This window comes from Phocoena phocoena, chromosome 2 (genome assembly GCF_963924675.1).
Source record: "Phocoena phocoena chromosome 2, mPhoPho1.1, whole genome shotgun sequence".
NCBI classification, from domain to species: domain Eukaryota; kingdom Metazoa; phylum Chordata; class Mammalia; order Artiodactyla; family Phocoenidae; genus Phocoena; species Phocoena phocoena.
Window position 1 is genome coordinate 177,118,945 of NC_089220.1, and position 14,313 is coordinate 177,133,257.

The window sequence follows — 14,313 nt, forward strand, 5'->3', positions numbered from 1 at the left end:
AAGAGTTTGAGAAGGATAGGTGTTAGCTCTTCTCTAAATGCTTGATAGAATTCACCTGTGAAGCCAACTGGTCCTGGGCTTTTGTTTTTTGTAAGATTTTAATCACAGTTTCAATTTCAGTGCTTGTGATTGGTCTGTTCATATTTTCTGTTTCTTCCTGATTCAGTCTTGGCAGGTTGTGCAGTTCTAAGAATTTGTCCATTTCTTCCAGGTTGTCCATTTTATTGCTATAGAGTTGCTTGTAGTAATCTCTCCTGATTTTTTGCATTTCTGGAGTGTCAGTTGTTACTTCTCCTTTTTCATTTCTAATTCTATTGATTTGAGTCTTCTCCCTCTTTTTCTTGATGAGTCTGGCTAATCGTTTATCAATTTTGTTTATTTTCTCAAAGAACCAGCTTTTAGTTTTATTGATCTTTGCTATTGTTTCCTTCATTTCTTTTTCATTTATTTCTGATCTGATCTTTATGATTTCTTTCCTTCTGCTAAATTTAGGTTTTTTTTGTTCTTCTTTCTCTAATTGCTTTCGGTGCAAGGTTAGGTTGTTTATTTGAGATGTTTCCTGTTTCTTAAGGTAGGATTGTATTGCTATAATATTCCCTCTTAGAACTGCTTTTGCTGCATCCCATAGGTTTTGGGTCGTTGTGTTTTCATTGTCATTTGTTTCTAGGTATTTTTTGTTTTCCCCTTTGATTTCTTCAGTAATCTCTTGGTTATTAAGTAATGTGTTATTTTGCCTCCATGTGTTTGTATTTCTTACAGATTTTTTCCTGTAATTGATATCTAGTCTCATAGCATTGTAGTCGGAAACGATACTTGATACAATTTCAATTTTCTTAAATTCACCAAGTCTTGATTTTTGACCCAAGATGTCATCTATCCTGGAGAATGTTCCATGAGCAGTTGAGAAGAATGTGTATTCTGTTGGTTTTGGATGGAATTTCCTTTAAATATCAGTTAAGCCCATCTTGTTTAATGTATCATTTAAAGCTGTGTTTCCTTATTTATTTTCATTTTGGATGATCTGTCCATTGGTGAAAGTGGTGTGTTAAAAGTCTCATACTATGATTGTGTGACTGTCGAGTTCCCCTTTTTTGGCTGTTAGTATTTGCCTTGTATATTGAGGTGCTCCTATGTTGGGTTCATAAATATTTACAATTGTTATATCTTCTTCTTGGATTGATCCCTTGATCATTACATAGTGTCCTTCTTTGTCTCTTGTAATAGTCTTTGCTTTCAAGTCTATTTTGTCTGGTATGATAATTGCTACTCCAGCGTTCTTTTGATTTCTATTTGCATGGAGTATCTTTTTCCATCCCCTCACTTTCAGTCTGTATGTGTCCCTAGGTCTGAAGTGGGTCTCTTGTAGACCGCATATGTACGGGTCTTGTTTTTGTATCCATTCATCCAGTCTATGTCTTTTGGTTGGAGTATTTAATCCATTTACATTTAAGGTAATTATCAATATGTATGTTCCTATTCCCAATTTCTTAATTGTTTTGGGTTTGTTATTGTAGATCTTTTCCTTCTTTTGTGTTTCCTGCCTAGAGAAGTTCCTTTAGCATTTGTTGTAAAGCTCGTTTGGTTGTGCTGAATTCTCTTAGCTTTTGCTTGTCTGTAAAGATTTTAATTTCTCTGTCGAATCTGAATGAGATCCTTGCTGGGTAGAGTAATCTTGGTTTTAGGTTTTTCTCTTTCATCACTTTCAGTATGTCCTGCCACTCCCTTCTGGCTTGCAGAGTTTCTGCTGAAAGATCAGCTGTTAACCTTATGGGGATTCCCTTATGTGTTACTTGTTTTTCCCTTGCTGCTTTTAATATTTGTTCTTTGTATTTAATTTTTGATAGTTTGCTTAATGTGTGTCTTGGCATGTTTCTCCTTGGATTTATCCTGTATGGGACTCTCTATGCTTCCTGGACTTGATTAACTATTTCCTTTCCCATATTAGGGAAGTTTTCAACTATAATCTCTTCAAATATTTTCTCAGTCCCTTTCTTTTTCTCTTCTTCTTCTGGGAGCCCTATAATTTGAATGTTGGTGCGTTTAATGTTGTCCCAGAGGTCTCTGAGACTGTCCTCAGTTCTTTTCTTTCTTTTTTCTTTATTCTGCTCTGCAGTAGTTGTTTCCACTATTTTACCTTCCAGGTCACTTATCTGTTCTTCTGCCTCAGTTATTCTGCTCTTGATCGCTTCTAGGAATTTTTAATTTCATTTATTGTGTTCTTCATCTTTGTATGTTTGCTGTTTAGTTCTTCTAGTTCCTTGTTAAATGTTTCTTGCATTTTCTCCATCCTATTTCCAAGTTTTTGGATCATCTTTACTATCATTATTCTGAATTCTTTTTCAGGTAGACTGCCTATTTCCTCTTCATTTGTTAGGTCTGGTGCATTTTTATCTTGCTCCTTCATCTGCTGTGTGTTTTTCTGTCTCCTCATTTTGCTTAACTTACTGTGTTTGGGGTCTTCTTTTCGCAAGCTGCAGGTTCGTAGTTCCCGTTGTTTTTGATGTTTGTCCCTAGTGGCTTAGGTTGGTTCAGTGGGTTGTGTAGGCTTCCTGGTGGGGGGGACTAGTGCCTGTGTTCTGGTGGATAAGGCTGGATCTTGTCTTTCTGGTGGGCAGGTCCATGTCTGTTGTTGTGTTTTGGGGTGTCTGTGGACTTATTATGTTTTTAGGCAGCCTCTTTGCTAATGGGTGGGGTTGTGTTCCTGTCTTGCTAGTTGTTTGGCATAGGATGTCCAGCACTGTAGCTTGCTGGTCATTGAGTGCAGCTGTGTGCTGGTGTTGAGGTGGAGATCTCTGGGAGATTTTTGCCGTTTGATATTATGTGGAGCTGGGAGGTCTCTTGTGGACCAGTGTTCTGAAGTTGGCTCTCCCGCCTCAGTGGCACAGCTGTAACACCTGGCTGGAGCACCAAGAGCCTGTCCTCCACACGGCTCAGAATAAAAGGGAGAAAAAAACGAAAGAAAGAAGATTAAAAATAATAAAGTAAAGGGCTTCCCTGGTGGCGCAGTGGTTGAGAGTCCGCCTGCCGATGCAGGGGACACGGGTTCGTGCCCCGGTCTGGGAAGATCCCACATGCCGCGGAGCGGCTGGGCCCGTGAGCCATGGCCGCTGAGCCTGCGCGTCCGGAGCCTGTCCTCCGCAACGGGAGAGGCCACGACAGTGAGAGGCCCGCGTAACGCATAAAAAAAAAAAAAAAAAAAAAAAAAAAAAAAAATAATAAAGTAAAAAAAAAATAAAGTTATTAAAAATAATTATTAAGAAAAAAAATTTTTTAAGTTAAAAAAAAAATGAACAGACATAACCGTAGGACAAATGGTAAAAGCGAAGCTACACAGACAAAATCTCACACGGAAGCATACACATACACATTCACAAAAAGAGAAAAAGGGAAAAAATATATATATATTGTTGCTCTCAAAGTCCACCTCCTCAATTTGGGATGATCTGTTGTCTATTCAGGTATTCCACAGATGCAGGTACATCAAGTTGATTGTGGAGCTTTAATCTGCTGCTCCTGAGGCTGCTGGGAGAGATTTCCCTTTCTCTTCTTTGTTCGCACAGCTCTCAGGGCTCAGCTTTGGATCTGGCCCCGCCTCTACGTGTAAGTCGCCAGAGGGTGTCTGTTTTTCGCTCAGACAGGATGGGGGTTAAAGGAGCATCTGATTTGGGGGCTCTGGCTCACTCAGGCCGGGGGGAGGGAGAGGCGTGGAGTGCGGGGCGGGCCTGCGGCGGCAGAGGCCAGCATGACGTTGCACCAGCCTGAGGCGCGCTCTGTGTTCTCCTGGGGGAGTTGTCCCTGGATCCCGGGACTCTGGCAGTTCCGGGCTGTACAGGCTCCCCGGAAGGGAGGTGTGGAGAGTGACCTGTGCTCGCACACAGGCTTCTTGGTGGCAGCAGCAGCGGCCTTAGCGTCTCACGCCTGTCTCTGGGGCTCCTTTAAGCAGCGCTGTGAATCCCCTCTCCTCGCGCACCAGGAAACAAAGAGGGAAGAAAAAGCCTCTTGCCTCTTCGGCAGGTCCAGACTTTTCCCCGGACTCCCTCCCGGCCAGCCGTGGTGCAGTAACCCCCTGCAGGCTGTGTTCACGCCGCCAACCCCAGTCCTGTCCCTGCGCTCCGACCGAAGCCGGAGCCTCAGTTCCCAGCCCCGCCCGCCCCGGCGGGGGAGCAGACAAGCCTCTCGGCTGGTGAGTGCCGGTCGGCCCTGATCCTCTGTGCGGGAATCTCCCCGCTTTGCCCTCCGCACCCGTTGCTGCGCTGTCCTCCGCGGCTCCGAAGCTTCCCCCATACGCCACCCGCAGTCTCTGCCTGCGAAGGGGCTTCTAATGTGTGGAAACCTTTCCTCCTTCACGGCTCCCTCCCACTGGTGCGGGTCCCTTCCCTATCGTTTTGTCTCTGTTTATTTTTTTTTTCTTTTGCCCTACCCAGGTATGTGGGGAGTTTCTTGCCTTTTGGGAGGTCTGAGGTCTTCTGCCAGCGTTCAGTAGGTGTTCTGTAGGAGTTGTTCCCCGTGTAGATGTATTTCTGGTGTATCTGTGGGGAGGAAGGTGATCTCCGCGTCTTTACTCTTCCGCCATCTTGAAGCTCCTCCCTTCCTCGGTTCTTTTCTGTTGAATAATAGAACACTGCATCCCGATATTACAAATGCAACGTTCTCTTGACCCCAGGTCCTGTTACAATATTCTGGAGAAAGGTGATGTTTTATTTTAGCTATAACCGACTAGTTTATGTTTAGACTGTAAGTTTTACCTCATTTTCTGTAAGTTATGGTTTAAATCTCACTTCAGTTCTCTAAACTTCTGCTGTGCTGGTTTGGGTCTGCCCTGTTACGTGTAGTTCAGGGATTAGTTTGCAACGTGTGTGCATAGTGCAGATCTCAGCTCCGTTCCCTAAGCCTTCTCTCCATTGGTTTGGGTGTGTTCTGGACTTCCACTACTCACGGATTAGGCTGAGACTTGTGTATTCTAATCTTAATTCACTTCTTACAAGTTCGTTGTGCGGGTTTGAGTCTGGGCTGCATGTGTACGGCTTAGGGGTTATTCTTAGGCCGGTGCTGGTTTGCACACAGAATTAGAGTATTTTCTTCTCTAGCTCCGTCCCTTCCTGGGTTCCTTGCACCCTCTTCAGCTCACAGGGGCATTATTTTTTCTGGTCCTTTTCTCCAGGAAGTCAGGCCTTCTGTTGGAATTTAGACACACATTCCTCCATGCTGCTCTGTGAACGAACCCACCCCTAGGGCAAAGCTAAAAGGAAATAAAAGTTAAACCGTTCCCCAGGGCGGTTGACTCTCTTCCACAGTCTGCCTGCTTTTTTTTATTTTCAAAGTGCTCAAAACAAAAATAGATGTTCTGGGTCCAGAGGTTTTAGTTGTAATCAGCAGGAGGGATGGACAGTAGTCAGTTTTTCACGTGCCATATCAGCCTGCAGTTCCTTAGGGTTTTGTTTTTGTTTTTAGAGTTATTTTCTGCTCCATTATAATTCAGTAGCAAATAATTAGGCAGAATTGCTGAAAGTTTAGAAGTTCACTTGTATTTCAAGAAGATGTTTATGATTTTTCAAAGGAGAAATGAATAGCACATAGAAGTCTTTGACTTTGATTGGGAAATTAAGCATTGATGGCATACACCATGTACCCTGTGCAGAAAATAGTAAAATAATTTTAAGAGTTTTTACCTTTCAACCTAGTGGGCAGTAGACTTGCTTACAATGAACAAAGAATCAATATGACAATAATAAGCATATTATTTGCCAAAGAAAGGAGTTTTTCCTCAAGGGTTGAAATACCATTTTTGTTTAATTAGCATATTAAAGCCCCTTCAGAATAATTAATAGCATAAACATAATGCAACTTAATTTTGAATCCATCTTCAAGTCAATATAACTTTAATATCAGTGGAAAAACTGAATTAATGGGATTCCTATATTTTATTAGCTAATTTGCTTTTTAAGTTTTAAAATCTTATTTAAGAAAAGTCCTTTAATCAAATATATGATAATTTCTTTTTTACTATTTTACTTAGGGTGGCTGATGCAGACTTTTCTGAACTCTTTTTAATTAAATCACAGACACCACCAGACCAAGAAGAAGCCAGGAGAGTGATGGTGTTGAATATGTCTTCGTTTCCAAGCACTTGTTTGAGACCGATGTACAAAATAACAAGTATGTGGACTTCTTTTAGAATCTTTGTAGAACTATTGTTTTTAAACATGTACCCATATGTCTAGTTGTAGACAACTGAGGGTTCCCTTCCGTTTGAAATGAATTTTCATTTTTATAATATTTGAAACTGATAAAAAGATAATTTAGTTAGTGGCTATTACCCATCATTGCCTGTAATCTTTTAATAACCTAGAGCTGTCGTGTATCTGGTAAATTGAATGTGTCGGGATTATTTTGCTAGTGTATTATTGTGAGATCGTCCTGCCCCTGTAATTGAATCTTAACGTAGAATTTAGAACCTTATTTTAGTAACTAGTAACTGTGTAATAGATCCCTAGTTCCAGTCTTTTCCACATACCTCCCTCTCTCTCATTGGCTCTTCAGAAAACCAAAATAATGTTAACCATCTTGCTTGTACCATGTCCTCTAGCAAGCGCTAAGTCTCCCAGCCCCTGGTTTTCCATTTGCTGAAGCATGGATATTTTAGGGTATCAGGGAGCAATGTGTGCTCTAATGTGGGATTGTGGGACTTTATTGAAACATCGAAATGCTTTTTCCGTGTTTGGCACAATGATTGAGTTTTTATAGCACGTTCTCAGCTGTCCTGCTCGCGTTAGCCGCCAGCCAGTCCTCCTCGAGTTCTAAAGCTGAGCTTGGTTGTTCTTTCGTGTGCAGTGAAGTTTCAGTAGTTTTTATTGTTTGGCTTATTCACTGTTTTATTGCATTGCATTAGTTCTGAAAAAGAGGTGATGGAAAACATTAGAGTCCTGCTGGACTAAAATACTTTTTTTCTGCTTAAGTGTAATACAAGCAAGTGTTACTGATTTGAAAAAATGAAATAGAAGATTTTTTTAAATTGACATTCTGGAGTACTTGGACCTAGTTATTTTATTAAAAGCAGTTTAAAAAATTACATGTTCAGCAAAAACATCTTTTATATATGAATTATGTCTGCCATATATAATTCACAAATGATTCTAATTTCTACAGGTTCATTGAATATGGTGAATATAAAAACAACTATTACGGCACAAGTATAGACTCAGTTCGGTCTGTCCTAGCTAAAAACAAAGTTTGTTTGTTGGACGTTCAGCCTCATGTAAGTGAACAGTGACCTATTCAACACCCTTCAAGCCCATGTAATCTACCACATTTGAGCATTTCAGTATGGGGTAAATCTGAAATCTACTCACTTTTGGCATATAGGTGGCTTTCCTAAGGTGACAAAAGCATTTAAATGTCAGTTGAGAAGTTTCTGCTGAAAAGAAGCCCATGTTGTTATTAGGAAACAGGGGTCGGGGAAGCCTCGACATTTGTGTTTGTAACTCTTATTTGGATTCAGTGTTTGCCAAGTGTAATGTCTCTTAGATATTTCTTCTATGTATTTTGTATTTAAAAATATGTTGCATTACATGTATAATGTATTTCGTGTATGCATTGTTATAAGTGTTCATCATTTTTGACAATGGACATTTTGGTTCTCAGTCCTCTTTCGTTGATTTTGGTTCTGTAAATATTCTAGAAGTGTAAACTGCCCGGTGAGAGCCGCGGGCATCTCACAGGAGCTGTACCAGGAACAAGTCGCCAGGTAGAGCTCGCCTGGCACCCTGGGAACTCATGTCATGTGGACTGAGTGCCAGTGGGTGAAGCAGTGCACTTCCCTGTCTCACCACAGACCCCCAGCAGAGACGCAGCCCACAGCATTCTCCTCGTTACCCAGAGGCAGTGCTGCGAGCTTCGTGAAAAGCAGGGGGCTTGCCCTTTGTAGGGGACTCTGAAGGGCAGAATGAAAGAGGAGGGAGACCTCAACCTGAGATCAGGAAGAGACGTAAACAGGATGGTTGGAAGACTTTCGTGTAAAGAAAGTTAACTCATAGCATCTTTTGGGTATTAGATCTAAAAACTAGTTTTCTGATATTTTTAGCTGCTTCTCTTCAGTATTAATTATGTCATATTTCAAAGCATTTTTAAAGACAAGTTACATTCTCCATCTTTTGAGAGGTGTCTGTTACATTGAATTGTCAACAACTGATTGAACCACAATATATTGAAAGACCTGCTAAGCTTAATTAGGAAATAATTTTAAGGAATTTTCTCCTTAGAAAGGAAATTCAGTTTTGTTATAAAATTCATGACTTTATGGAGAAATGTAAGAAAACTTACTTTCCTCATTGCAGACGGTGAAGCACTTAAGGACACTAGAATTTAAGCCCTATGTGATATTTATAAAGCCTCCGTCAATAGAGCGTTTGAGGGAGACAAGAAAAAATGCAAAGATTATTTCAAGCAGAGATGAGCAAGGTGCCGCCAAGCCCTTTACGGTGAGTATGAGGGTGCTTTACTGAAAATACACAAGCGGGACTTAACGTCGTATGTGCAGTAGTGGCTCTGCATTAGGGAGACTGCAGCAGATGAAGGGACCCAGACACCCATGCGAGGCAGAGCTGTACTTAGGCGCTCGCGTTCAGTGATTGCACCGTAACTGCTTCCTCGGCTTCTGTGAGTGACCTTCATATTACACTGACTCTAAGCTATTTTGTATGCTACTATGTACACTTATAAAATTTCTGAAGGCACATGTAAAAAGTTAGACCACTGAGTTTTCAGCTAGCCTTATTTTTAAAGGGAAAAATACCAAAGTCAGGTACCATTACTCATTAATAGTCTAGATGAAAATTGAATAATTTGCCTTGTCTGTTCGTATCAACATCATATTTAGCATAGTGAAAGGAAAAGCATCATTTTGGGTATAGGACAAGTAGACTTGTATTATTCGATCTGTGTTTGTATTTCCTTTGACTGTTACTAGAAATGGCAGCTGTGGTTTGTTAATGACTAGAATGACTCTGGCAGGGCCTTTCATTGTTTTTTGTTTTTAACCATAAGACGATGTAGTCTACTTTAGGCTCAAAAATAAAAAGCAGAGAAATTTAATGGCAGAAGGTTTTTTCCCCTCCTTCTCTTAATTAACTCATCTTTAACTTTAGTCTGTATTAATTTGTAAACTATTAATTGTGGGTACCAAGTACAGGTAATGTTTTTGATTCCCAGTATTTTAAAAATGTCATTTTTCTAAAGTACTGACAATACACAACCATACATTACTCAGGGCTCTGGATTAACACTAAAATTAAAATTTCTGTTGTGAAAATCTTCTATGACATTGAAATGTAGACTCTGAAAAGACTCCAAGAAGTCACGGTATAAAGAGTTATTGTGGGCTTCCCTGGTGGCGCAGTGGTTGAGAGTCCGCCTGCTGATGCAGGGGACACGGGTTCGTGCCCCGGTCTGGGAAGATCCCACATGCCGCGGAGCGGCTGGGCCCGTGAGCCATGGCTGCTGAGCCTGCGCGTCCGGAGCCTGTCCTCCGCAACGGGAGAGGCCACAACAGTGAGAGGCCCGCGTAACGCATAAAAAAAAAAAGAGTTATTGTACTATTTATTATAGTATTGTACTATGTGAAGATTTCTCAATGAAGATAATAAATGATAACATAAGATTTAACTCACGTTTATGTATATAGTCTTGTTTTATAATCAACTAAAATTCTTACTGGTTTCAAAAATGTGAGTATGAAGGGCCCCTGACCCACTTCCCACTTCTACTGAGACGTAGAAGGACATAATATAAGTGTCCTTTCATAAATGTATCCAACTCTGAAAAAGTAGTTTGTTATACATTCCTTGCTATGAATAAATGTGAACAAGGCAGGCAAAGCCTAAGGGTAAACAATTCTCCTTTAATACTGAAATATCCCTGTAATGATAAGCGAGTGACTAATTATCCTGAAATTTAGGTAAGGCAGGAGTTTTGACTCTTGTCAGGGCAGTTTAGTTACAAGCAAATAGAGAGAGAGGGTATTAGAAATTATGGCTTCTGAAGAACTTACAGTTAAAGAGGATAATTTTCTTTTGTGGCTGAGGTGAAATAGTGAACACAGAACAACATTAGACAAACCAGTTGTGCAGTATTTGCATTGACGTGACGTGGTAAAATTGCCTGGTTAACCAGTTTTTTAAAATACTTCTTTTTGTAGGAGGAAGACTTTCAAGAAATGATTAAATCTGCCCAGATAATGGAAAGTCAATATGGTCATCTTTTTGACAAAACTATAGTAAATGATGATCTCACCGTGGCCTTCAGTGAGCTTAAAACAACTTTTGACAAACTGGAGACAGATACCCACTGGGTTCCAGTGAGCTGGTTGCATTCGTAACTAAGGGAAATTTCCATAATTATCTTTTCTGTAGAGTGCATGATTAAATCAGTTACCATTTTGGTGGTAGGGTTTTTTTAATCTATATCACTGTTAAGATGTGCAATCTTGGTTAAAATTGATGTGTTGGTCTTGTTTGTATCTTTTTACAGCCTTATTTCAAGCACAGTGTTTGAGTTTAAGGTCCAAAGTCAAAATCTGCACAGTACCGTATTCTGGTTGTCTTGACTGTGTAGCTCTATCTCCAAAATGGGGTTGAACTTTTTAGAGAGACACAGCTGGAGAATGTACACGAGAGTTCAGTGCTTCAGCTGGTCTCCGACGTCATCACTGCCTTGGAGTTTGCATGTCAGCCGCTGAATACGTTCAGTTCACAGTCTTCAGGAGCCAGACATCATCATAGAGGCGCCTGGGCTGGCAGTAAGGCCGAGTCTTCTTACTGTTCTGCAAGTGCAAACTTTTTCTTACGTAGACACAACATATTCACAGTTACAGTTTGAGAAGGCCTTATGAGTGCATATATCAGTGACTCAACAAATGTTTAATAAGGGAAGATGGGCTTTTAAAAATTACCATTTATGAAACTAAAAACCTTTCTTTATGGCTTAAGAATGGTGATATCCTGGGGCAAGTAAGATTACAAAGGACATTTTTATTTGTAAATCCTCAGACAACATTTCTGGACTCACCAGAAATTCTGGAGCCAGTTATTTGGCTTTGGGTTTTCCCAATAAATTATAAGAATGATTCCTATTCTAAAAGTAGGTTTTACTTGTTACTGCTACAGTTAAGGAAAATGTGATCATTTTTCAAATGTGTGCAGTTGATGACAATATATTTAAATTGCACTATAAGATATATTTTAGAAAACTTTTCATGTAATGTTATTTCTTCGTCATCAAAATATTTAACACTGGCCAGATACCATCCTAGTCTTGCCATTTTTAAAGAAGTTTAAGAAAGACTCTTTTGTTGTAAATATTTAGATGGGATCTCTCATTTTTCTTTGATGCCACTCATCTTCAGCGAGTAAATTATATAGCTCAAAATACCAGAAATGTCCATAGTTGTGTAAGAGAACATGTCCTCCCATTCTTGCGTGCCGTAGGACCCTGTCAATCAGAAATCATTGCATCTGCGACTTTCAAGCAGAAAAAACGGTATTTTTTGTTGATTTGTAAAGAGAGTTTAGATGTCCTGTTTAAAGAAAAAGAGTGTAGTGAAATTTTATATATTTATGAAATATTTGAAAGGCATATTTTTTTAATTATCAAATGAGGCTATTCATTAAATAAATAGTATGTAAAGACATCATAATTTAAGATAGTAGTTTTATAAGTCAGGGTCAACATTCCATGTAAATATTTGACCTTTATTCATATGCAGATCCACAAGTGTGTTCTGTGTGCACATTTGATAGCATCACTCACTGAGTTTCCTTCAGACGTGTCAAATTTCATACCTTGATACACACTCACAGCTAAATAGTTAGATAACCAGACATTGTTACTTGACAGCATAATCCAAACAGCAAGGTCTAAGTTAATTAACTAAATAGCAAGCAATTTAGTTTAAAAAGGGGTTGGTGAGGGCTTCCCTGGTGGCGCAGTGGTTGAGAGTCCGCCTGCCGATACAGGGGACGCGGGTTCGTGCCCCGGTCCGGGAGGATCCCGCGTGCGGCGGAGCGGCTGGGCCCGTGAGCCATGGCCGCTGAGCCTGCGCGTCCGGAGCCTGTGCTCCGCAACGGGAGAGGCCACAACAGTGAGAGGCCCGCGTGCCACAAAAAAAAAAAAAAAAAAAAAGGGGGGGTTGGTGGGTTGCCAGATCTAATATTGAAGCCATACTTTATAGTTGTGTGGCTGGTCTAAGAAAGTACAAATCTTCCTTAGGTGGTTTGGGTAGAATATTCTCTTTGAACATTGACTGAAATTTCCGAAAAATCAGGACTTCCTAGGAAATGAATTATAATTTAGGCAGTCCAAATTCTTTGTTCAGAAATAGTACCTGGTTTGCTTTTTTTCATTTACAGACAATTGCCTCAATTCTTTCCTGCGGAGGTAGAGATAGTGTAATGTGGTAGAAACGGGGTCCTTTTTGGTGGTGGTGGTGGAGGTGTTATAGAACTATATTTGTCCAGCCTTTCTCCCTTTTTACACGAGAGCTGGGCAGTATTTTTTTAAATAATGAAAAGAGGTACTTCAGCAATTTGAAAAATCAGGTAATATACATACGTGGTCTTGCAAGTGACGTTTACATGGCCACCTTGATGCTTAGAAAGAGATTCAGGGGCTTCCCTGGTGGTGCAGTGGTTGAGAGTCCGCCTGCCGATGCAGGGGACGTGGGTTTGTGCCCTGGTCCGGGAGGATCCCACATGCCGCGGAGCGGCTGGGCCCGCGAGCCATGGCCGCTGAGCCTGCGTGTCCGGAGCCTGTGCTCCGGGAGAGGCCACAACAGTGAGAGGCCCGCGTACCACAAAAAAAAAAAAAAAAAAAAAAAAAGAGATTCAGTTAAAATTTAATGCAGCAGGGCCAACTCCATGGCCTCTGATTAATGTTGCAAAGGGCCCTTGATTCTGTGCTTTATGCATCCTCAGCTCCCTCTCTAGCAAGGACAGACTAGTTCTTTAGGCAGCTTGCTTCTGAGACAGTGTCAGCCACTATTTGAGAGAACAGGAATATTGGGTTTTTTAAGTCCATGTATTTAAAATCCAAGATCAAGAAGATAATTCTATACTCCCATTATTAACATACTGGAATCTTTTTTTTTTACCATTATTTTACTTACCAATATAGACATTATCGATATCTTTAAGGCTGACCTTCCTGGCATTGTGTAATGATTGAATGTATCTAAATTGTAATAATTTAAAATTGACAAACATGTAAAACGAAATTATGTTGTTAAAAGTTTCCTGAAGATAGAGTTTTATTATTTATTTTCTTTTTGACTAGTGAGAGTTTATAAATAAAAGTCATGGAAAACCTTTGAGCTTAATAAAGTATCTTCAAATTATGTGTGTACTCTCTTGAAGATGGCTCTTGCACTTGGTATCTACTTCACTGTTTCCAATGGTGGAAAAACTTGTTTTTTTTAATGACACCAAGTGATATATTTGAACTGGCTCTGTCTAAAATTAAATTTCATATTTGTTTCAAACATTAATTGGTTTCATCCAGGTTGTTGGAGAGGTGGACTTCACTAGCCTTGCTCTTACCCACACGGTCCAGCCACTTAAAGCTGTGGAGCAAAGAATGGAATGGTTGGTCCCAGCCCATCCGTGATGGGGACACCCCGCCCCGCCTCTTTCCGTCAGGCATTGAGCGGCACCCACATCCTCTGCCCCTGTTCCAGGTAGGCGAAGTAGACTTCCAGCTCTGCATGTGAGGACAGACTGCCATCTGCTTATACAGACAGGCTAAGTGGCACTGGCCTTGCTTAAGCAGCTGAACGAGTTAGCCCAGCTCTGCTTCCACTGAGAGGCTGTAGGATGTAGCAGTTAGGGGCGTGGGGTCTGGAGCTGGATTGTTGAGTTGAGATGCTGCCTATTACGAGTTTTATAACCTCGTTTAATCTCACTGTCGTTTTCTCACCAGAAAATAATGGAGATAATAAGAGTGCTTACCTCATAGGATTGTTGTGGGCATGAAATGAAAGAATTGATCCGTGTAATGTGCTTGGAACAAAGCCTGGGCTAGAAGTGCTCACTGATGGTAAGCTCGCTTCACAACGGTCACTCTCACGTCACACAGTTTAAAAGTAGCTGCGTAAATATTCTTAATTACTCCAAACAAAGAGTTCTCTTATTAGTAAATTCACAGGAAGCTTCCTAAATAATTTCTATGACCAGCTTTACTGTTTTATAAAAATACCATTGCGTCCAAATGATGCATCCAGAATTCACTGGCTGATTCTCAACAGGAAAGTGAACCAGTTTGTATTTG

General features: G+C 40.5%; 1 protein-coding gene across 1 annotated transcript in view; it reads left to right on the forward strand.

The window, feature by feature from the left end:
• The window catches only part of MPP7 (MAGUK p55 scaffold protein 7), a 165,646-nt gene extending 155,274 nt beyond the window's left edge, over positions 1-10,372 (forward strand). The window contains exons 12-15 of the mRNA XM_065900993.1: positions 6,063-6,156; positions 7,147-7,255; positions 8,334-8,477; positions 10,193-10,372. Of these exons, the coding sequence (XP_065757065.1) occupies positions 6,063-6,156; positions 7,147-7,255; positions 8,334-8,477; positions 10,193-10,372 (527 nt within the window). The remainder of the gene's footprint in view (positions 1-6,062; positions 6,157-7,146; positions 7,256-8,333; positions 8,478-10,192) is intronic.
• Positions 10,373-14,313: the final 3,941 nt, after the last annotated feature.